Below are 22,961 nucleotides of genomic sequence, written 5' to 3'. Positions count from 1 at the left end.
CAAATTTCAATATCTACCATAGTGGGATTTGAATCCAGATCCTCAGATTTTGCCCTGGGTCGCTGGATCGCTAATTCTGCGACAAAACCACTACGCCACTGCCTCCTGAGAACTCAATGCCGAGTTTCTGTTTGAGGATTGCTTGGAGAGAGCACTGGGGGTGTTTTACTATGTTAAGGATGCTATATAAATGCAGGGTTGCTGCTGTTGATAACTGCTCTATTATTTCCCCACCCAGGTGGTGCTCTGGGACATTTCTGAATTCGCGGGAAGGTTGCAGGGTAACCTGCCAGTTGCAAAACCCGACACCGTCAAATCAAACCTGTTGGTGAGTAACTGAGCTCAAAAAGCTGAACGGGAGGAGAGACCAGTCAGTAGTCTTGTCACAGTTTTTAGGTGCCCAGATCACCAACAACCTGTCCTGGTCCCCCCAATGCCGACACTATAGTTAAGGAAACCCACCAATGCCTCTACTTTCTCAGGCGACATAGGAAATTTGGCAAGTCAGCTACGACTCTCACCAACTTTTACCATAGCATTCTTTCTGGTTGTATCACAGCTTGGTATGGGCTCCTGCTCTGCCCAAGACAGCAAGGAACTACAAAGAGTCGTGAATGTAGCCCAATCCATCACGCAAACCAGCCTCCCATCCATTGACTCTGTCTACACTTCCCACTGCCTCGGAAAATCAAGGACCCCACCATCCCGGACATTCTCTCTTCCGCCGGGAAAAAGATACAAAAGTCTGAGGTCACGTACCAACCAACTCAAGAGCAGCTTCTTCCCTGCTGCTGTCAGACTTTTGAATGGACCTACCTTGCACTAAGTTGATCTTTCTCTACACCCTAGCTATGACTGTAACACTACATTCTGAACGCTCTCGTTTCCTTCTCTATGAACGGTATGCTTTGTCTGTATCGCACACAAGAAACAATACTTTTCCACTGTACGTTAATACATATGACAATAATAAATCAAATCAAATCAGAGAGTCAGTGTAGGCTCAATGGGCCGAATGGCCTCTTTCTGCACAGCAGGGATTCTGTGGTTCAAAGGTGTGATTGTCCTCTTTGGAGAAGAGAAGATTAAGAGGAGATTTGATCGAGATTTTAATGAAAAGCAGGGAGAAATGGCAGAAGGCCCAAGAACCAGAAGGAGACCAATTTGCAAAAGAATGGCATCACCAGGAAAAGGTTGTTACACAGAGAATGTCGGAATCTGGAACGAGCTTCCTGAGTGTGTGCTGGAGGCGGATCGAATCCAGACTTTCGAAAAGGATAATTATCTGCAGTGAAAGGTTTTTCTCCATCGCTGCTATTCACAGGCGTTAATGTAAGCCATGCTGCCATCTTTTCTCTCGTGTGACCAATAGATTGGATAATTAACTTCAAATGTTTTTAAAGACTAACGCCAGGATATTAGTCTCGCCTGTCCGGTGGGACATTACAGTCCCGTCAAAATAAACGGGAATTTCATTGGCTCGCTGTATCTGCTGCGGGGGGAGAGACATGCCCTGGGTAAAATCCTGACCTATTATTTTCTCCAAACCCTTTGCTTTTCTCCCAGTATTTTCCTGGCAGGAGTTTTCTGATTGGCAGCGTAAGTAAAAGGAGTGTCTGCCAGAGGCTCCAGAATTAAATAGAGCTCCTGGATATGAAATACTCTGCAAACATGTGCATTAAAGTCAGGATACGGATGCTGCCCTCTCTCAAATAGACAAGAGAATCAAGCACCTTAAATCATTCATCTTGGCAATTGTGTAAACCCACCATAAAGGAACCACAAGATTTTTGTGTGGGAGGCCTGTGCATTTATTGATCTTTACTGGAAATGACAGCTGGCTGCAGCGTGGAAATGGGTTTGGATTGTCTGTGAACTTCACGTCGCTGTATAGTTTCCCATCTGTGCTGCAGCCTCACTTCAACTGGAAATAATCCCCTCTGCCGATCAGTAAACTCAAGGTGACAGACAAGCTCAGGAAGGATAAAAATGAAATAAAAAGGAAGCAGACTACCGTGCATTAGCTCCCATTTACTCTCTCGTAGAATTATAGAATACCTCCAGTGCAGAAAGAGGCCATTCAGCCCATCGAGTCTGCACCGACCACAATCCCACCCAGGCCCTATCCCCATAACCCCATGCATTTACCCTATTAATCTCCCTGACTTTAAGATTAATTTAACATGTCCAATCCACCTAATCCGTACATTTTCGGACTGTGGGAGGAAACTGAAGCGCCCGGAGGAAACCCACACAGACACGGGGAGAACATACAGACTCCACACAGACAGTGACCCAAGCCGGGAATCGAACCCGGTCCCTGGCGCTGTGAGGCAGCTGTGCTAACCCACTGTGCCACCCTGTCACTCCCTCTGTCTGCCCTAAAAATCATGTACCCTCTCTGGGACTCCATTCCTTATCTGAACAAATTTGCGATGCACTCTCCTCAACTTCAAATCTCCCCTTAAATGTACTCACCTGAGCAATGTGGACATTGCTGGTCAGGTCAGCATTTATTTCCCATCCTAAATTGCCCTTGAGAAGGTGACAGTGAGCAGTCTTTTTATCACTGAGTGGCTGGTTTGACTATTTGATGGGTAGTTAAGGGTCAACCACATATTGCTGTGTCTCTGGAGTCACATGTAGGCCAGACCGGGTAAGGACAGCAGATTTCCTTCCTTAAAGGGGAATTAGTGAACCAGATGAGGATGTGGAACTGAGCCACGACAGATCAGCCATGATCTTATTGAATGGCGGGGCAGGCTCGAAGGGCTAGTTGGCCTACTCCTGCTCCTATTTCTTATGTTCTTATGGGTTTTTATAGTCACCATAACTGAAAATGATTTTATTTACTTCATTGAATTTCAATTCCCCTGCTTGAGTGATGAGTTTGAAAACGCATACTTTGCATCAGTATTCACAAAGGAGAAGGATGTGATGGATGGTGAGTGTCGTCAAAAGGAGGGTGTTGACATTCTAGGACATGTTGAGATAAAAGGGGAGGAGGTATTGGAAGTTTTGAAAGATATTAAGGTGGACAAACCCCCGGAGCCAGACAGGGTCTATCCCAGAATACTGAGAGAGGCGAGGGAAAAAATTGCTGAGGCCTTGGCCAAAATCTTTGTATCCTCTGTAGCCACGGGTGAGGTACCAGAGGATTGGAGAGTAGCTAACATTGTTCCTCTGTTTAAGAAGGGCAGAAGAGACAATTCAGGAAATGACGGGCCTGTGAGCCTTACGTCAGTTGTGGGAAAATTATTGGAGAAGATTCTTAGGGACAGGATGTACTCAAATCTGGAAGAAAATAGACTTGTTAGCGATAGGGAACATGGTTTTGTGAAGAAGAGGTCGTGTCTCACAAACTTGATTAAGTTCTGTGAGGAAGTGACAAAAAAAATTGGGCAGGGCAGTGGATGTTGTAGACATGGACTTGAGTAAAGTTTTCAATAAGGTTCCTCAAGACAGCTGATACAGAAGGTGAAGTCATGTGGGATCTGAGGTGAACTGGCAAAATGGATACAAAACTGGCTTGGGCTTAGAAAGCAGAGAGTAGCAATGGATGGTACTTTTCTAACTGGAGATCTGTGACAAGCAGCGTCCCACAAGGATCAGTGCTGGGGCCTCTTGTTTGTAATATATGCAAATGATTTGGAGGAAAATGTAGGTGGCTGATTAGTAAATTTGCAGATGATACAAAAATTGGGGGACTGGTGGATAGTGAGGAGGATTGTCAGAGGATACAGCAGGCTGAAAGATGGCAGATGGAATTTAACCTGGAAAAATGTGAGGTGATGCGATTTAGAAGATCTACTGGAGAAGGAAAGTATACAGTAAAAAGTAGAGCCCTTAGAAATATTGGCATACAGAGGGATCTAAGCTTGCAGATCCACCGTTCCCTGAAGGTGGCAACTCAGGTGGACAAGGTGGTCAAGACGGCATATAGCATGCTGGCCTTCATTGGTCAAGACATTGAGTAAAGGAAGTGGAAAATCATGTTGCAGCTGTGTAAGATTTTGGTTGGGCCACATTTGGAGTATTGTGTATAATTCTGGTTGCCACACTACCGGAAGGATGTTGATGATTGGAAAGGGTGCAGAAGAGATTTACCAGGAAGTTGCCTGGTTTGGACGATATGGACTATGAAGAAAGTTTGAACAAACTTGGATTGTTTTCATTGGAGCATCAGAGGATGAGGGGGAAACTGATAGAGGTTTACAAGACTATGACAGGCTTGGATAGAGTGGATAGTCAGAGTCTTTCTTTCCCAGGATCAAAGAGTCAATTACTCGGGGGCAAAGGTTGAAAGTGAGAGGGGGAGGGTGTAAAGGAGATGTCGGGGGCAAGTTTTTCATACAGAGGGTAGTGAATGCCTGGAATGAGCTGTTGGAGGAGGTGGAAGAAGCAGATTCTATAACAATGTTCGAGAGACATCTGTATATATAAATGAATAGGCAGGGAATGGAGGGATATGGGCCATGTAGAGGCAAGAAAATATTAGCTTAGAGAGGCCTCTGCATCGGCACAGACTTGGAGGGCCAAAGGGCCTGTTCTTTGGGGCTGTCCTGAGGATTGCCAGCCAGTAACAGGAACACTGTCTCACCGTACCCGTTTATAACCAGTGCTTTCAGCCACTTGGTCTGGTTGCTCTCTAAACTCATTGCTAGGCCTGACTGAAGCACTTTTCTTTAATTGCTCCACCCTCTCCAATATATAACATTCATTGAATGTGTCAGATCCCAGCACAATGTCTGGGTTCAACAGAATTATCCACCTTGTAGCTCGAGGACTGGATTGCAATAACCTTCCCGAATTGCGTAGTGCAATAAAATTTAATTGTTTCTTATTTTCTATAAAGTGTCCCTTGATGTCTAAGAACAATAACTGGAGTTTGATTAATTTGGCTGAAAATGGGACTTAAATCAAATTTAAGCACATTGGATGATTCTTACTCCTCAGTCTGTCAGTGATCTGATAAAAATCACCACAAATGGATTTTAAAAATCTCTAATGAACCATTTAATAATCTCATTATCTATGAGTCAGTTTCTTCGTAGATCAAATGGTTTTAGATCTAAAAATTCTTTTCAAACATGCTGAATTGTTACCCAGACATCGCAGGCAATGAGAATAATTTGAGGAGACTTTCCAAATCATTCCGATTTTCAGAATCCCAGAGCTTTAACGTGGGAGGGTCGGGAGTACTGAAGTAGGCAGATTCTTTATGGGGGAATCTCTAAAAGCGTGAGTTGCTAATATGTCCTCATAGAATCCCTACAGTGCAGAAGGAGGCCATTTGGCTCATTGAGTCTGCACCAACCACAATCCCACCCAGTCCCTGTCCCCACAACCCCATGAATTACCCTAGCAAGTCCCCCTGACACTAAGGGGCAATTTAGCATGGCCAATCCACCTAACCCACACATCTTTGGACTGTGGCAGGGATCCAGAGCACCCGGAGGAAACCCACACAGACACGGGGAGAATGTGCATACACCCACACGAACAGTCATCCAAGCGGGAATCGAACCTGGGTTCCTGGCACTGTGAGGCAGCAATCCTAACCGCTGTGCTGCCCCGTTTCCAGTTTCCTTTGCTCTGGAATGAGAAATTATAAAATCATTCTGGGAGTGTTTTTGGGTATCAACTCAATCAGAGCATTTTGTGGATCTTGTTGTTTGGAAATTTGGATAATAACATTGGATTACGCCTTTTGTGTTTTGTCTTCCAGCCTGAGTTAGACCCTGCGCCTCATTTGGAGGTACCCATTGCTCATTACTGTGGAGTATCGTCTGTTGAAAATGGACACAAATTGGTTATTACCGATATTTGCTGGATACCAGACCACTTTGAGGTAAAGAAACATTTCATATGGAACTTGATGGTCTTTGATACCTCATCGATTAGTGGGTCTTTTCTGGTCTAGTAATCCAGAGTTCTAATGATCAGGAAAATGTGAGTTCAAATCCCACCATAGTCACTGTGGAATTAAAATTCAATTCATTAAATAAAACTGAATCAAAAATTAAACAAAACCTCGTATCAGGAACAGTGACCACGGGCTGAGCTGATGAACTCACTTGGATGATAAAGGCCTTTTTTGGGGAAGGACATCTTTTACAAGGATGTTGCCTGGATTGGGAGGCATGCCTTATGAAGATAGGCTGAGGGAGCTAGGTCTCTTCTCCCTGGAGAGATGAAGGTTGAGAGGTGACCTGATAGAGGTTTATAAAATGTTGAGAGGAATAGATAGGGTGGATTCTCGGAGGCTATTTCCCAGGGCTGAAATGGTCGCTACGAGAGGACACAGGTTTAAGGTGCTGGGGAGCAAGTACACAGGAGATGTCAGGGGTAAGTTTTTCACTCAGAGGGTGGTGAGTGAGTGGAATCGACTGCCGTCGGTGGTGGTAGAGGCGAACGCGCTGGGGTCTTTTAAAAGACTTCTGGATGAGTACATGGGATTTAATGGGATTGGGAGTTACAGATAGTTCTATGGCTTGGTAGGTATAGATGTGATCAGCGCAACTTGTGGGCCGAAGGGCCTGTTTGCGCTGTAGTGTTCTATGTTCTATGTTCTATCTGCTGTTCTGATTAGCTGATCTCTGACCCACAGCAATCTAGTTGATTTCTGGAACGATGTAGGAATGGATAATAAATGCCAGCCTTGTCTGTGACACCCACATCCATTGAGAAAAACTCCTCTTCAAATCAACTCATTCTTTTGATTTGTTTGTGGGATGTGGGCATTGCGGGCTGGACCAGCATTCCTTACCCATCAGTAATTGGCCTTGAGGAGGTTGTGATCAGGTGACCCATGACCTCCAGGATTGTTACAGAAATATTTATACCTTTTCCTTGAGTGTGAACCTTTCCCAAAATGCGGAAGCCAAGTTTAAACCTAGCCGGCCTGTGAAACTTGCATCTTGATCACGGCAAACAGAAGATGACTGGATAGTCTGGTAGATGTTGGTTTAGAGATAAGGTCCGGCAGGGACACTGGAATATCAGGTTTGTTCTTGCTTCCAATCATTCTGTGGGATCTTTTACATCTACAAGAGGTGGCCAGGGCCTGGGTTTAACATCCCCTCTCATGTTAGTGCTCCTTCAGTATTACACTGGGAAAGTCAGCTAGATTGAATACTTATAGAATCCTAGAGTCCCTACAGTGCAGAAGGAGGCCACTTGGCTCATCACATCTGCATCAATGACAGTCACAACTTGTAACCCCATGTGTTTACCCCACCAGTCCCCCTGACACTAAGGGGCAATTTGAGCATGGCCAATCAACCTACGTTGCACACTTTTGGATTGTGGGAGGAAACCGGAGGAAACCCACGCAGACACGGGGAGACCGTGCAGGCTCCACACAAACACGGGGAGGCCGTGCAGGCTCCACACAAACAGTCACTCAAGGCCGGAATCGAACCCGGGTTGTGTAAGGTAGCATTGTGTAAGGTACCATTGTATGCTTGAGGCATACAAGATGATCAGAGGGTTAAATAGGGTGGACAGTGAGAGCCTTTTTCCTTGGATGGTGATGGCTAACACGAGGGGACGTAGCTTTAAATTGAGGGGTGATAATTATAGGACGGATGTCAGAGGTAGGTTCTTTACTCAGAGGGTAGTAAGGGCGTGGAATGCCCTGCCTGCAGCAGTTGTGGATTCGCCAACTTTAAGGGCATTCAAATGGTCAGTGGATAGGCATATGGATAACATTGGAATAGTTTAGGTTAGAGGGTCATTAGATTGGTTCCACTGGTCGGGCGAAGGGCCTGTACTGCGCTGTAATGTTCTATGATGCTGGGAGATGCGCTCAGGCCCACAAACCAGCTTCCACTTGAGTCTCCCAGCCCACTGAACTAAAACAGCCACACAGCGGGAAGGGAGGATCGCCCCCAGTGTATTTGATTGTTACTGTAACGCTGCCTAAAGCCAATCACTTTGCTGATGAGAACAACGTGATTCTTTTTCAAGATAATACAGTTTGGTGTTCCGTGTGAGACGGCGGAAGGGGCTTGTGTCCAACTTGTCACATGCTCTACTGACTGGTAAATATGCAATTTTCATGTTTTGTTTCCTGTCTCTTTACCTTTTCACATCACCGTCAATAGAGAAGCTTTAACTGATGGCTGTCCGTCATTTCAAAGATTTGGTCCTGTTCCTGGTCCCACGGTTGCCGAGGTGGGGAGGGGTGGGGGAGGTCGGGCTGGGCAAGGGCATGTTCGGGGGTCTAGGATAAAAATGCTGCTCGGTTTAATCGCAGGAGATCCTCATTTCATTTTATCGAATTTGCAGAGTGTGACAGCCCTCAGTGAAGACAGCAGTTTTAATCATCACTCCCTGTGTACACTAGGCTAGCAATGGGGAATCTGTCAAGCATATAGAGTCATTGAGGTTTACAGCATGGAAACAGGCCCTTTGGCTTAACTTGTCCATGTCGCCCTTTTTATTTTAAACCCCTAAACTAGCCCCAATTGCCCCCATCTATCCCTCTATACCCACCTTACCCATGTAATTGTCTAAAAGACAAAATTGTACTCCCCTCTATCACTACCTCTGGCAACTTGTTCAAGACGCTCACCAGCCACTGTGTGAAAACATTGGCCCTCTGGACCTTTTGTATCTCTCCCTTCCCACCTTAAACCTATGCCCTCTAGTTTTAAATTCCCCTACCTTTGGGAAAAGATATTAACTATTTAGCTGATCTGTGCCCCTCATTATTTTACAGACGTCTGTAAGATCACCCCTCTACACTCCAGAGAATAAAGTCCCAGTCTGTCCAGTCTCTCCTTATAATGCAAACCATCAAGTCCCCGTAGCATCCCAGTCAATCTTTTCTGCACTCTGCACTGTCATAACCAATGACTCGTGACTATGTTTTGAGTACGAAATCCAGAAAAAAATGGCTCCAAAGATCAGAACCGACGTAAAAACAGGCGCGTTTCCAACTTTTCACTTTGTGTGCAATCTGACCACCTTCTCACGCCTATTGACTGGTGGGATGAGATCATAAGATCACGCAAAAAAAATCTCCAATCCCATTCTAAAAATCTCAAAGCACAAACGGATTAGCTATGAACTTGTTGAATAGCAGAGAAAGCATGAGGGCCGAATGGCCTAGTGCTGCTCCTATTTTGAATGCTCATAGCTGTCCTTTTAGTGTCACGTTGGAGGTTGGTTTCTCATTGTGACAGCATGAATGTTCCGTGTCCCTGTCTCTGTGTATATATGCACACACTACACACTGCCTACTCAGTGTACGTAAATTGGGGAAAGCTTACAGCATCACTTTTCCGCAGCTCCATCTTGTTCTGGGATGTTCGACGGTCCAAAGCCCGCGTCCTGACAAGGCAAGAGAGACAGAAAATGGAGAAAGAGCTTCCAAACCCTGAAGGAGTACCTAACACTTTTAAACATCTTGCTCTCTATTGGAAGCCTATACATCAGGTAATGTGAATATGTTTAATATGAAAATGTTGAAGTAGCCATGACAGAATTACACTTGGTGGAAACAGCCTCACCTTTGCGTATCCGTGGACGGCACTTCTGTGGCCCCGTCGGAAGGCGCTCCTGTGTCTGCTGCCCTGCTGTCTCTAAGCGGTAAAGGTTGTGGGTTTGGGAGGTGCCGGCCAAGAGACCTCAGCATCTTGTAGATGGTTCACATTGCTGCCGCTCTGCGTCGATGAAGGAGGGAGTGAATGTGGTGCCAATCCCGTGAGCTGCTGGATGGTCTCAAGTGGAAGGGAGGTGATGGCCTAGTGGTATTATCGCTAGACTATTAGTCCAGAAAGTTAGCTAACGTGCTGGGGACCCGGGTTCAAATCCCGCCACGGCAAATGGTGAAATTTGAATTCAAAAAAAAATCTGAATTAAGAATCTACCCATGACCCGTGAAGCCATTTTCATTGTTGGGAAAACCCATCTGGTCCACGAACATCCTTTAGGGAAGGAAATCTGACGTCTGGCCGACATGTGACTCCAGAGCCATGGCAATGTGGTTGACTCTGAACTGCCTTCCTTGGGCAACTAAAGTTGGGCAACAAGTGCTGGTCAGCCAGCGACACCCATGTCCCAAGAATTAATTTTTAAAAACTTCTTGAGTGATGTTGAAGCTGCACTAATCCAGGCAAGTGGAGCATGTTATGCCACACACCTGACCTTCTTTGCAGATGGTGGACAGGCTTTGGTTGGGGGTTGGGGGGGTGGGGGGGGGGGGGGGGGTTGGATGGCGGTGGGGGGGGGGGGGGGGGGAGTCGGAAGGTGAGTTACTCTCCACAGGATTCCTAGCATCAGACCTGCTGTGGTAGCCACAGTATTTATATAGCTGGTTCAATTCCATTTCTAGTCAATGATAACTTCTAGGATGCCAACAGTGGGGGAATTCAGAGATGGTAATGTCATTGAATGTTAAGGGGTGATGGTTAGAGTCTCTCGTGTTGGAGATGGAAACATGCAGTAGATGCTATGAATGCAGGATAGTAACTGATTTTAACCAGGAATGTGCTAGTTTGTAGAGTTAATGGAGCTTTTGTTCATTTAGGCTCTCCTGGGATTTTAGATTAGGGTTGCAGAGTCACCTGTGTTTTTGATTAGGTTGATTGACAGGGACATAGTCATGTGATTAATGGGAGACGCTGAGCTGGCAGAAAAGTCCAGTTTCATTTTCATTTTAGAATACAAGCAGTTGCTGCCTGGACCTGCAGGCAGAAAGCAGAGACAGATTGAAGATAACGGTGAGAGAACCGAAGGAGATTCTTTTATACACAATGGGTTGTTATGATCTGGAATGCGTTGCCTGATAGGGTGATGGGAACAGATTCAATAGTCGCCGAGATTCTCTAACCTCCCCATGGCATTTTTCTCGGCAGCAGGAGGGCGCGCTCCATTGGCCAGTGGCGGGAGACTGCGTGCCATTGGCCAGCAGCAGGAGGTGGCATGCCATTGGCCAGCTGTGGGATCTTCTGGTCTCATTGTAATCGATGGGATTTCCCATTGGTTCCAGTCCACAGCGCCGGGAAACACGCAGGGGCGATGAGCCACCATCGGGATCAGAAGATCCCACCGGTGTGGAAAGCGGAAGATTAAGACCAAAAAAGGAATTGGATAAATTTTCAAAATAAATAAAGGGGATGTCTCTACCTTACAGCTGGCACAAGTAGGATAGATTCAATAGCCTTGACCTGACATTCTGTGATTCCAAGAATAAATCATTTTAATCTGAATCCCTCACAGGTGGCATTACCTAAGATTACAGCCATTGGAGATTATAGCCCTATGAAAATCAGCATGAAAGAGAAATGCAGCGACAAAGCCTACGGTAAATACATTTCTATCCCCTTCTGTTCCTTATAATACAATTTACAACAATTTTACAAGAAATATCTTAGCTGTTAAGTGTAAACCAGTCCTTTATTTCTTTAATCAAGTAAAGAGAATTTCCACAGGACTAATCTTGTGTGAACATCTCTTGAAACTAAGATACGTACGTGATAGTTACATTTTTAAATTGAATTTACGCACTGAATGTGACGGTAACTATCCAATGATTATTCTGTGCTGTGAGCTTTTTGTCTATTAATAAACAGGATTCTTCACCTTTGATATACATTCCAAATAGGAGCAGGAGTTGGCCACATATTTATGTTTATCGCCCCAAACAAGTGGAAACATTTCACTTTATCTAAACATTTTGAACATTCTCATAATGACCGCAAGAGACGACAAACAGTGGGGTGAATGAGGCCCAATCCATCAGGCAAACCAGCCTCCCGTCCATTGACTCTGTCTACACTTCCCGCTGCCACGGGAAGAGCTGTTGCCTAAAAGTTTAATTTGCCCAAAAAAGAACAGCATGATCAAGGACCCCGTGCACCTTGGACATACCCTCTTCCACCTTCTTCCATCGAGAAAAATATATAAAAGTCTGAGGTCCAGTACCAACCGAGTCAAGAACAGCTTCTTCCCTGCTTCTGTCAGACTTTTGAATGGACCTACCTTGCATTAAGTTGATCTTTCTCTAGCTATGACTGTAACACTACATTCTGCACTCTCTCTCCTTTCCTTCTCTATAAAAGGTATGCTTTGCCTGTTTAGCACGCAAGAAACAACTCTTATCACTATATGCTAATATATTTGATAATAAATCAAATCAGATCAAGCGGCCTTTTAATTCCTTTCAAACTATTCTTTGCATTCTGAAACTCCTTCGTAGGTAATGGAATTGTTAAAGTAAATGCAGTCAAATTTTTCAACAGAAAAGGCCCAGCTGAACTTTGGAAAAGGTAAAGGGGAAGGTGCAGATTATGGGACCATGGATATTCCTGCAAGCAGGGATATGACCACCTTGACTGAAATAAATACCAACTTATTTATTGGTACTGAGGTAAGTCTGATTAATCTGAGCCGTGATTATTTGTTTAGGTTGGAGCTTTCTCATTACAATAGCAGCCCTGAGGAGGTAACAGGCCATCTGATTTTAAAAACAAGCTCCTGGGATATCCCAGCCGGTCTGGCAGCATCTGTGGAGAGAGAAGCAGAGTTAACGCTACAAGGTTTTGTTTCAAGTTAACATTTAAATAGGAAGGCAGATTATTATTTCAATGTGCGTAAATTGAGAGATTTAGTGAGATTCAACAGGGACCAGACAGGAGGCCTCGTCAGTGGGACCACAGGCCATTGAGGCCCCTGGCTGGTTGGAGAGGGGCAGTGACCCTTGGGCAGTGCCAGTCTGGGTCCCTGGTCTCACTGGTCCCCATTGGATACCCTGGCATAGCCCACTGGGCAGTGCCAAAGGGGGCCTGAGAGGTGGGGCCAGATCGATGGGGGAGGTCGGTAGGAAAGGGGGGAACTCTGCATTGGGGGGTGTTGAGGGCTAAAGGTGGGACCAATGATCGGGGAGAGGGTTTCAGGCTGCTTATTGGCGATGGAGAGGCCAGCAATTGAACGGGGGGGTGTGTGTTTCTGTGGGGGTGGTTCCTATGGGGGGGTCTGTCTGGGGGTGTATGGGAAAGTCTGTGTGGGGAGGGTATGTGGAGAGAGTCGATGAGGGCTGTCTGAGAGGGCGTGTGGAGGGGGGGGTCCAAGGGTGATGTCTGAGGGACCTGTGGGGGCTGGTGATTGAGGATGCCTGGCGGGGGGGGGGGGAGGAGAGTTGGCAGATCTCACATATACTGTGTACACTTGTACTCAGTTCAAGTTTTATGTTGCCCAATAAATGGTGCAAATTTCTCCATTTTCACACTTGTTCTTAGAACTTTGTTCATAAGATCGCCCTCTTAGAATTTTTTTGCAAAAAATACGCCCCATGATTTTAAAGCCTACAATCCAGCTAGTAAATAAATCGAGTTGTATCCATCTCAAAGCTGATTTTGCTCAACACTGTTTGGACAACCAATAGTCTTTTCATCATCCGCTATGTTTATCTGCTATGGAGTTTGATGTCTACAACGCCCCAGGTATAATGAGATGTCCCAAGATGCTTCAGAGGAACATTATATAACAAAGTCTGACACCAAGCCAGATTGGGAGATAGTAGACAGGTGACAAAAAGCTTGATCTGAAAGATAAGTGTAAGGAAAGCTCGAAGAGGAAGAGCGAGGCAGAGATGTTTTAGAGAGGGAATTCCAGAGCTTGGGCTCAGGCAGACAGAGGCACGGCTGCCAATGATGGAATAAGGGGTGGATAAGAGGCCAGAACTGGAGGAGCGCTCAAATCCCAGACAGTTGTGGCGTCAGAGGAGATTACAGAGATAGGCGGCTCCAAGCCATGATGGGTATTGAAGGCAAAGGTGAGAATTTTAAAATCCAGCTGCTATGAGGATGGGAGGAGGCAGGCACAGGGGTGATGTTCAAACCTAGTGAGAGAATGTTGGATAGAAACCTGTTGAAAGTATCCCATTTATTTTGGATCCTTTAGGATGGAGAAGTTACTTCTGTAGACTGGCAAATTGAAAAAGACGTGGATACTGGAAAAGTGACCAGTAAGTATACAATTCACAAAGTTCCAAACACTGGAAAATATAAGTCAGATGAAATTTAATGTGTGGCTTCTGGCTGCTTTGAGCAGCCTTCACAGTAATAAAAGGCAGTCTCGTGCTGCAGTAGGTAAGTTTGAGTTTATTTATTAGTGCCGCAAGTAAACTTAGATTAACACTGCAATGAAGCAACTGTGAAACTCTCCTAGAGGGCACAGCCTCAAGATAAAGGGGGGGCGGTTTAGAACGGAGTTGAGGAGGAACTTCTTCACTCAAAGGGTGGTGAATCTCTGGAATTCTCTGCCCGTTGAAGTGGTGGAGGCTACCTCGCTAAATATTTTTAAGACGCGGGTTGATGGGTTTTTGATAAGAGAGGAGATTAAGGGTTATGGGGAGAGGGCGGGAAAGTGGAACTGATCCACTTCAGATCAGCCATGATCTTATTGAATGGCGGGGCAGGCTCGAAGGGCTAGATGGCCTACTCCTGCTCCTATTTCTTATGTTCTTATGTTCTAGTGTCCCTGCCTCGGAGCTGGAGATTTCAGGTTTGAGTCCCACCCCAGGATTTGATGAACGCAAATTATAACAGGTTCATCAGAGCAGCCAAACAGAGTGGGTGTTCACCTGCTAAATCCTTCTGACATACGCTGGCACAGTGGTTAGGGTGGCACAATGGCACAGTGGTTAGCAATAACCCTGCCTCACAGCGCCAGGGAACCGGATTCAATTCCAGCCTCAGGATCACTGTCTGTGTGAAGTCGGGACATTCTTTTCGTGTCTGCGTGGGTTTCCTCCGGGTGCTCCGGTTTCCTCCCACAGTCCAAAGATGTGCAGGTTAGGTTGTTTATTTTTTAATTCATTCGTGGGACATGGGCATCATTGGCTGGCCAGCATTTATTGCCCATCCCTAGTTGCCCTTGATTTGAGTGGCTTGCTAGGCCATTTCAGAGGAGAGTCAACCACATTGCTGTGGCTCTGGAGTCACATGTAGGCCAGATCGGGTGAGCACAGCAGATTTCCTTCCCTAAAGGGACATTAGTGTCCCCAAAGGACATTGACCGAGCTAAATTGCCCCTTAGTGTCAGAAGGATTAATAGGGTAAATATGTGGGGTTATGGAGTAGGATTGTTGTCAGTGCAGGCTCGATGGGCTGAATGGCCTGTTTCAGCAATGCGGGGATTCTATGATCCTATACCTGCCGGCAGGGAGAGTGCAAGAGTTTCTGGGCCTTTGCGGTATTTTGCAAACACAGTCGCGGTCCAGTTGGACGGGAACCTGTGGTTGGAGTACGTTACAAGGAGGAGGAATGGAAATATCCCAGGATGCTTCACAGGAGCATAAACAAACAAAATTTGACAGTGAGCCTCAGGTTCCAGAGAAGAGTTTTTAAAAGTGTCTTATAGGAGAAAAATAAGGCAGAGAAGTGGATTATGATGCCTTAACCAGTACGTGACGCTCTGTCTAAATTTATTTATTAGTGTCGCAAGTAGGCTTATATTAACACTGCAATGAAGTTACTGTGAGAATCCCCTAGTTGCCACACTCCGGCGCCTGGTCGGGTACACTGAGGGTGGATTTAGCATGGCCAATGCATCCTAACCTAAATTTACCATGTTGACCTTGTAGCCTGGGGGTGCCATCTAAACTTACACACGTACATTTTAGAACTGTAAAGGTTTACAGCACCGAGGGAAATCATCCCCTGGGTAATTTCACACAGACATTGATGGAAGACATCTAACCAACAAATAAATCAAACTCTGCAGCCTTTAACTTAGTTCATTAATTGGTAGTTGGCAGTGATTTATTTTCTCATTCATTTGCGAGCAGTTGGGTCTGTGGACACGCTGAACTCTTCCATTATTTGGGGAAATTTGCAGGTCAGTTTGGTGCTGTGTTTGCAAACTGCAAATGCTGCATGCACACGGGAAGTTTGATAAGTTAATTTATACCCACAGAGAGGCAACAGTGTATTGTCACTGAATTAGTAATCCTGAGACCCAGGGTAGTGCTCTGTGTCAGAATGTAACCAGTGACAACTTTGTATTGGATGTAATGTGACCAATAGGAACAAGATGTAAGGGTCAGCTGACCCAGTAAACCATGGAACCAATTACAGAGTGATGTAATAGTCAGCTGACCAGCTGATTCAGTATAAATAAGGAACTAGGTAGAATTGTAGGGAATTTGGAGTGGCCCAGGGCGAGGCCCCAAGTTTGGAGTATTGAAGTTTTTTTTTAATTAAACCCTTTCTTTGATTTATAAGTTAGAGTAAGTTTTGTTGTATTTTCATTATCTGCATTTTTGAAGCATTCCTTCTGAGGAAACACTCTGAGGATCTGGGTTCGAATCCCATCACAGCAGGCGGTGAAATTTGAATTCAATAAAAACTTGGAATTAAAACAGCAACTACTCAACACTATTTAGGGCAAAACAGCCTGTTCAATTGGCACCCCATCCAAACATTCCCTCTCTATAACACCAACGCACAGTGGCAGCCGTGTCCCATCCACAAGATGCATTGCAGGAACTCACCAAAGTTCCCTAGATAGCACCTTCCAAACTAATGACCACTGCCATCTAGAAGGACAAGGGTAACAGATGCATGAGAACACTAGCACTTGGAGGTTTCCCCCTGAGTCGCTCACCACCCCTGACTTGGAAATGTATCGCTGTTCTTTCACTGTCACGGGGTCAAAACCCTGGAACTCCCTCCCTAACAGCACTGTGGTTGTACCTACACCTAAGGGACTGAAGACAGCTCACCACCACCCCCTGAAGGTCAATAAGTGCTGGCATAGCCAGTGAAACCCACATCCCTTGAAGGAATGAATTACACTGGCTGTTTGTTTCTGAAGTTCTGCTAGCCACATATCGATATCTTCATATCGATTCCATCCAACTCAGCACGAGAGGCTGAGAATCAAATCTGAAAATCAGTTTTGTCAGTTGGAGTTAAGCTGTTTGTGCTTCAGACAAACTGACCTTCGCACGATTGGAACAATAACTCTCTCAGTGCATCCAACGCAGGCTTTTTCACTTTGAAGACAAAAGGTTCAATTCTTTGTCCTTTTTAAAAGACAGATACATATAAATTATACATATGTGTTTATTAATATTACAGCCCCAAGACCAATTCATTGCTACCCAGTGCATGATGGTCCTGTAAACACAGTGCAAAGGTCACCTTTCTTTGGGGATATCATTTTGACTGTTGGAGGATGGACATTTGCCATTTGGAAGGAAGGCGTCACTGTGAGTAGTTACCATTTCAACTTTTCTGCTTAATTATTGAAAACTGTTTAGAACACACCCGACATTTCTCATTGCCCACCTTCCTGCTGTGTACTTGTGAAGGGTGCCCGTCCCACCGTTCTCATCTGCCAATGGTCTGAGAGTTGGTAGAGAGAAACTGTCCCCATTGGTGAAAGGATCAGGAATTAGAGAGCACAGATTGAAGGTAATTGACAAAAGAAGTGATGGAGACACAAGGAGAAAGACTGACACACAGCGAGAGGTTAGGATCTGGAATTCAGTGCTTAAGGGCGTGGTGGGGGGTGGGATGGTGAAATCATGGCTTTCAGAAAGGAAATTGGATAATTATCTAAAGATAAGTAAAATTCAAGATTACAGGGACCGAGAGGGGGAATGAGAAAAGGTGAGAATGAACACAAATAGGATGGAGTAATTGTAAAGTCAAGTAAAGTTAAAGTTAATTTATTGGTCACAAGTAAGGCTTACATTAACACTGCAATGAAGTCACTGTGAAATTCCCCTCGTCGCCACACCCGTTCGGGTCAACGCACCTGACCAGCACGTCTTTCAGACTGTGGGAGGAAGCTGGAGGAAACCCACGCGGACACAGGGAGAACGTACAAACTCAACACAGACAGTGACCCAAGCTGGGAATCGAACCCGGGTCTCTGACACCGTGGGGCAGCGGTGCTAACCACTGTGCCACTCAATTGGCCTCCTTCTGTGCTGTGACTCCATTTTCCTGCACTATTACAAGACTGTTGATGGCTTATTGTATTTTTAAAACTGAACTTTATTTAAATGATACTAAAGTGTTTTTCACCAAAGTGTTGAACACGGAAAGAAATTCCACATCCTGTTGGCTTTTGTGGAGTTCCAGTCTTGGTCTTGTGATTTCCTGTTGTTGTTTGGAGTTGTCGAGGGCTTTTCTTCACAGCACTGAGCTAAATTACAGTTTCACGGGAACAGAATCAAAATCAGATTGAGTTTTGGTGCTTGCGGTACCGCACAGAGCTGCAAAACCTCTCCTTCATCACTGGGACCCGAGTCTGATCCAAACACTAACCCAGCAGATGAAGGTCTCCACTCTCTGCCCCTCTGAAACCTGATAACGGCCGAGATTAACTCCCAATTCAAACGCTCGTGGGCACAAGCTCGCGATGAGCTCTGAGCCGGAAAGGCAGTGAGCGGGGTCACTATGGTGAAGAGATATTGGGAAAAGCCAATCTTGACAAGACAAACAAAAGGCCAGAGGCCTTCACCGGCCTTTCCTTTCTTATCAACCCTCGGTGTGAGTCCCCATTCCCAGCTGACCATCTAATCCCCGGGGCATCAAAATCTTTCAGATCCGCGACGCTGATAGGCTGAGCCTCATGGTGATCTGCTCAAATTGGGGAGTTTATCATCAGGTGATCTCATCGAGGTACCCCAGCAGCCAATGGGGCGGAGGAGAGAGAAACTACTTCCCCTGGAGGGGAGGAGGCCTGAACGAGGGGAAGAATCTTCAGGTTCGAGCCAGGCCGTCCAACGCTGATGTCAGGAAGCACTTCACAAAATAGTGAGGCAATCTGGAAATCTCCCTCTCAAAACAGCTGCTGAGATTGGTGGGGACGGGAGGAGTTAATTAGGAATCCTAAATATGACACGTACAGGATCCTGTGAGCCAAAGGGTATTCAGGCTAACAAAGCCAGTGTGGATAAGTAAAGTGGTGATGCATTTCATCCTGGCTCTAAAGGAATGGTGTAAGAGGCAGGAGAGGCGTAACAGCCTTCTCTTATTCCTGTTATTCTTATTTAACAAGTACTAACCTCTGTGGGTAACGCCAAACAAATCCAGTGGGAGAAAATATTTCCATTGCTTGTTTGCCTAAACAGATGGCAGAGCGTACCTCACAAGCCTGAGCCACACGGGCAGGGTGGCCCCTGGGCAAGGTCAGAGAGTGGCCCCTGGGCAAGGTCAGAGAGTGGCCCCTAATCCCCTCTAGAAATGCAGAAGATTAAACGGGTTGTGGAATACACTGGCCATAGATTCTGCAAAGTGGCAAACTATAACTTTATATAACGATAACACTCTATGTATACAAACACTGCTGCCTCACAGCGCCAGGCACCTCAGTTCAATTCCGACCTCAGATGACTGTCTTTGTGGAGTCTGCACATTCTCCCCATGTCTGCATGGGTTTCTTCCGGGTGCTCCGGTTTCTTCCCACAGTCCAAAAGGATGTGCATGTTAGGCTGATTGGCCATGCTAAATGGTTTTTATAAATATATAAAAAGGAAGAGGCTGGCTGGGGTGAACGTTGGTCCCTTAGAGGATGAGAAGGGGGACTTAGTGGTAGAGGATGGGGATATGGCTGAGGTCCTGAATAACTTTTTTGTTTCTGTCTTCACGGAGGAGGACGTGAATAATTTGCCAGGTGTTAGAGATGGAAAGGTGGTAGGACTGGAGGGTCTTAATGACATTACTGTTACGAGAGAGGCGGTGCTCGACAGACTGGAGGGGCTGATTGTGGACAAGTCCCCAGGACCGGATGGAATGCATCCGAGGGTTCTGAAAGAAATGGCGGAGGTGATAGTGGATGCCTTGGTGGTTATTTTCCAGGCGTCGCTGGATTCTGGGGAAGTGCCGGATGATTGGAAAACGGCTAATGTTACGCCGTTGTTTAAGAAGGGTGCCAGGCAAAAGGCAGGGAATTATAGGCCGGTTAGTTTAACGTCTGTTGTAGGTAAAATGATAGAATCCGTCATCAAGGAGGAAATAGCGAGGCATCTTGAGAGGAATTGTTTGTTAGAGCAGACGCAGCACGGTTTCATTAAAGGGAAGTCATGTCTGACAAATTTACTGGAGTTCTATGAGGATGTGTCTAGGGCAGTGGATAGAGGAGAGCCGGTAGATGTGGTCTTTCTTGATTTTCAGAAGGCGTTTGACAAGGTACCTCACAAGAGGTTATTGCAGAAGGTCAGGGGACAGGGAGTTGGGGGTAGGGTGTTAGCGTGGATAGAGGATTGGTTGTCAAATAGGAGGCAGAGAGTGGGGCTCAATGGGTGCTATTCGGATTGGCGGATGGTGACTAGTGGAGTGCCCCAGGGGTCGGTGCTGGGGCCTCAGCTATTTACCATTTATATAGATGATCTGGAGCAGGGAACCGAGTGTATGGTGTCGAAATTTGCTGATGACACCAAGATTGGTGGAACGGCAAATTGCGCAGAGGGTGTGGAGAGTCTACAGAAGGATCTAGACAGGCTGGGCGAATGGGCCAGGAACTGGCAAATGGAATTTAATGTTGGCAAGTGCGACGTGGTCCACTTTGGTAGGAATAATGGTAGGAAGGATTATTACTTACGTGGCGAAAAACTGCAGCAGGCGACAGCGCAGAGGGACCTCGGGGTCCTTGTGCATGAGTCGCAAAAACCCAGCTTGCAGGTACAGCAGGTGGTCAGGAAGGCGAATGGGATGCTGGCCTTCATAGCGAGGGGGATTGAATATAAAAGTAGGGAGGTCTTGCTGGGGCTGTATAGGGCACTGGTGAGGCCGCAGCTGGAGTACTGTGTGCAGTTTTGGGCGCCGTACTTACGCAAGGATATTTTGGCCTTGGAGGGGGTGCAGAGGAGGTTTACTAGGCTGATACCGGAGTTGAGGGGGTTGAACTATGAGGAGAGGCTGAATAAACTAGGCTTGTACTCGTTAGAGTTTAGAAGAATGAGGGGAGATCTCATTGAGACGTATAAGATGATGAATGGGATGGATAGGATAGAGGTGGAGAGACTCTTTCCGCTCAGAAAGGACAGTAGGACTAGGGGGCACAGCCTCAAGATAAAGGGGGGGCGGTTTAGAACGGAGTTGAGGAGGAACTTCTTCACTCAAAGGGTGGTGAATCTCTGGAATTCTCTGCCCGTTGAAGTGGTGGAGGCTACCTCGCTAAATATTTTTAAGACGTGGGTGATGGGTTTTTGATAAGAGAGGGGATTAAGGGTTATGGGGAGAGGGCGGGAATGTGGAACTGAGCCACGACAGATCAGCCATGATCTTATTGAATGGGGGGGCAGGCTCGAAGGGCTAGATGGCCTACTCCTGCTCCTATTTCTTATGTTCTTATGACCCTGGTATTAGGGGGTTAGCAGGGTAAATATCTGGGGTTACGGGAATAGGGCCTGGGTGGTGTTATATTCAATGCAGATGCGATGGGCTGAATGGCCTCCCTCTGCATTGTAGAGATTCTATGATAATCTGGGTTACAAATAGAAACTCACCCGGCTGCAATTCAAATTTCCAATGGACAATTTGAGTTTGGTTGTGGATGAAGAAGACCGATTGGTCTATCTGAACTCTCCCAGTCAGAGAAACAGGAGGTACATTTCCCTCTGGTCAGAAAATCCAGCCTTATCCAAAAACGCTAAACTGCTACAACCTGACCCAGAAGCAACGTTCCCGCAAATTACTTTCTTGGTGTACAGAGGTGATTTAGTTAGGCATCAAATATTTTATGTAGCTGTGCACTCGCGATGATTTAAAGGGATCGGCTGGTGCATGGCTTGGGAATCTTTTGGATGTTACATGGCTTCGTGGAAACATTTGCCAGAATTTTACCGTCCCGCCTACCACAGAATCGGAGCAGGCGAGGAGCGGACAATGGGAAGGTCCGTTGACCTCAAGCGGGATTTTACAGTTTTGGGCCGAGCTAGGCTGTAAAATCTCTCCTATTGTTCCAAGGTCTGTTCAAATGGTTACAAAAATCATACAGTGCAGAAGGAGGCCATTCAGCCCATTTGGTCTGCACCAACCACAATCCCAGCCAGGCCCTATTCCCATGTATTTACCCTAGCTAGTCCCCCTGACACGTAGTGGCAATTTAACATGGCCGATCCACCTAACCCGCACATCTTTGACTTTGGGAGGAAAATTGAAGCTCCTGGAGAAAACTCACACAGACACGGGGAGAATGTGCAAACTCCACGTAGACAGTGACCCAATCCAGGAATCAAACCCAGGTCCCTGGAGCTGTGAAGCAGCAGTGCTAACCACTGTGCCATCGTGCTGCCCTTGGTATCCTGTTGGGTCTTGCTGTTACCAGCCACTATCTTGCCTCTCGCTATTCTGAACCCGTCTCCTTGCCCTAATTTCAATAGTTCAATTTGATTTCTTTCTTCATTCTTTCACTGGGTGTTGCTGGTTAGGTCAGCACTTATTAACCTTCCCTAATTGCCCTTGAGAAGGTGGTGGTGAGCTGCCTTCTTGAACTGCTGCAGTGAATGGAGGCACATTGAATTCAATACATGAGCAACTTACATGAATTCACACAAGCCTCGATAGGAGCCTCCTCCCAGCACTCTCCATCTCATCTTGTCACCCTATTCCCTTATCGCTTTCTCCCTCATGTAACTAATCCACTTCCCCTTAAATGTTTACCTCTTCCATGTGAGTTCCACATTCTCACCATTCTCTGGTGAAGTTTCTCCTGAAAACCCTATTGGATGCATTAGTGGTTTATCTTATGTTTATAACCTCTATTTTTTTTATCCCTACCACAAAAGGTAACACTTCACCACGTTGACCCTATCAAATCCTTTCTTGATGTTTAAGACCTTTTATTAGCTCAATCTTTATCTTTTCCAGAGACAAGCCAGCTTGTTATAACAGATATTAGCTATAGCAATACTCCACCTCAAACGTGGTATAACAACTCCAGCTACTTAATAGGATAAGTATCAAACAAAATTTGACACAAGACAGGTTCAA

At 45.9% G+C, this 22,961-nt stretch overlaps 1 protein-coding gene across 1 annotated transcript in view; it reads left to right on the top strand.

Moving 5' to 3' along the window:
• Positions 1-22,961, top strand: part of dnai3 (dynein axonemal intermediate chain 3) — a 79,992-nt gene that overhangs the window by 45,111 nt on the left and 11,920 nt on the right. Inside the window, exons 11-18 of the mRNA XM_080196450.1 lie at positions 239-328; positions 5,729-5,851; positions 7,972-8,045; positions 9,297-9,444; positions 11,230-11,314; positions 12,252-12,379; positions 13,912-13,975; positions 17,094-17,224. Coding sequence (XP_080052576.1) covers positions 239-328; positions 5,729-5,851; positions 7,972-8,045; positions 9,297-9,444; positions 11,230-11,314; positions 12,252-12,379; positions 13,912-13,975; positions 17,094-17,224 — 843 coding nt within the window. The remainder of the gene's footprint in view (positions 1-238; positions 329-5,728; positions 5,852-7,971; positions 8,046-9,296; positions 9,445-11,229; positions 11,315-12,251; positions 12,380-13,911; positions 13,976-17,093; positions 17,225-22,961) is intronic.

The sequence above is a fragment of the Carcharhinus amblyrhynchos genome, chromosome 9, assembly GCF_965287045.1.
Source record: "Carcharhinus amblyrhynchos chromosome 9, sCarAmb.v2.hapA, whole genome shotgun sequence".
NCBI lineage: Eukaryota > Metazoa > Chordata > Chondrichthyes > Carcharhiniformes > Carcharhinidae > Carcharhinus > Carcharhinus amblyrhynchos.
This window is presented reverse-complemented; position numbering and strand designations above follow the sequence as displayed.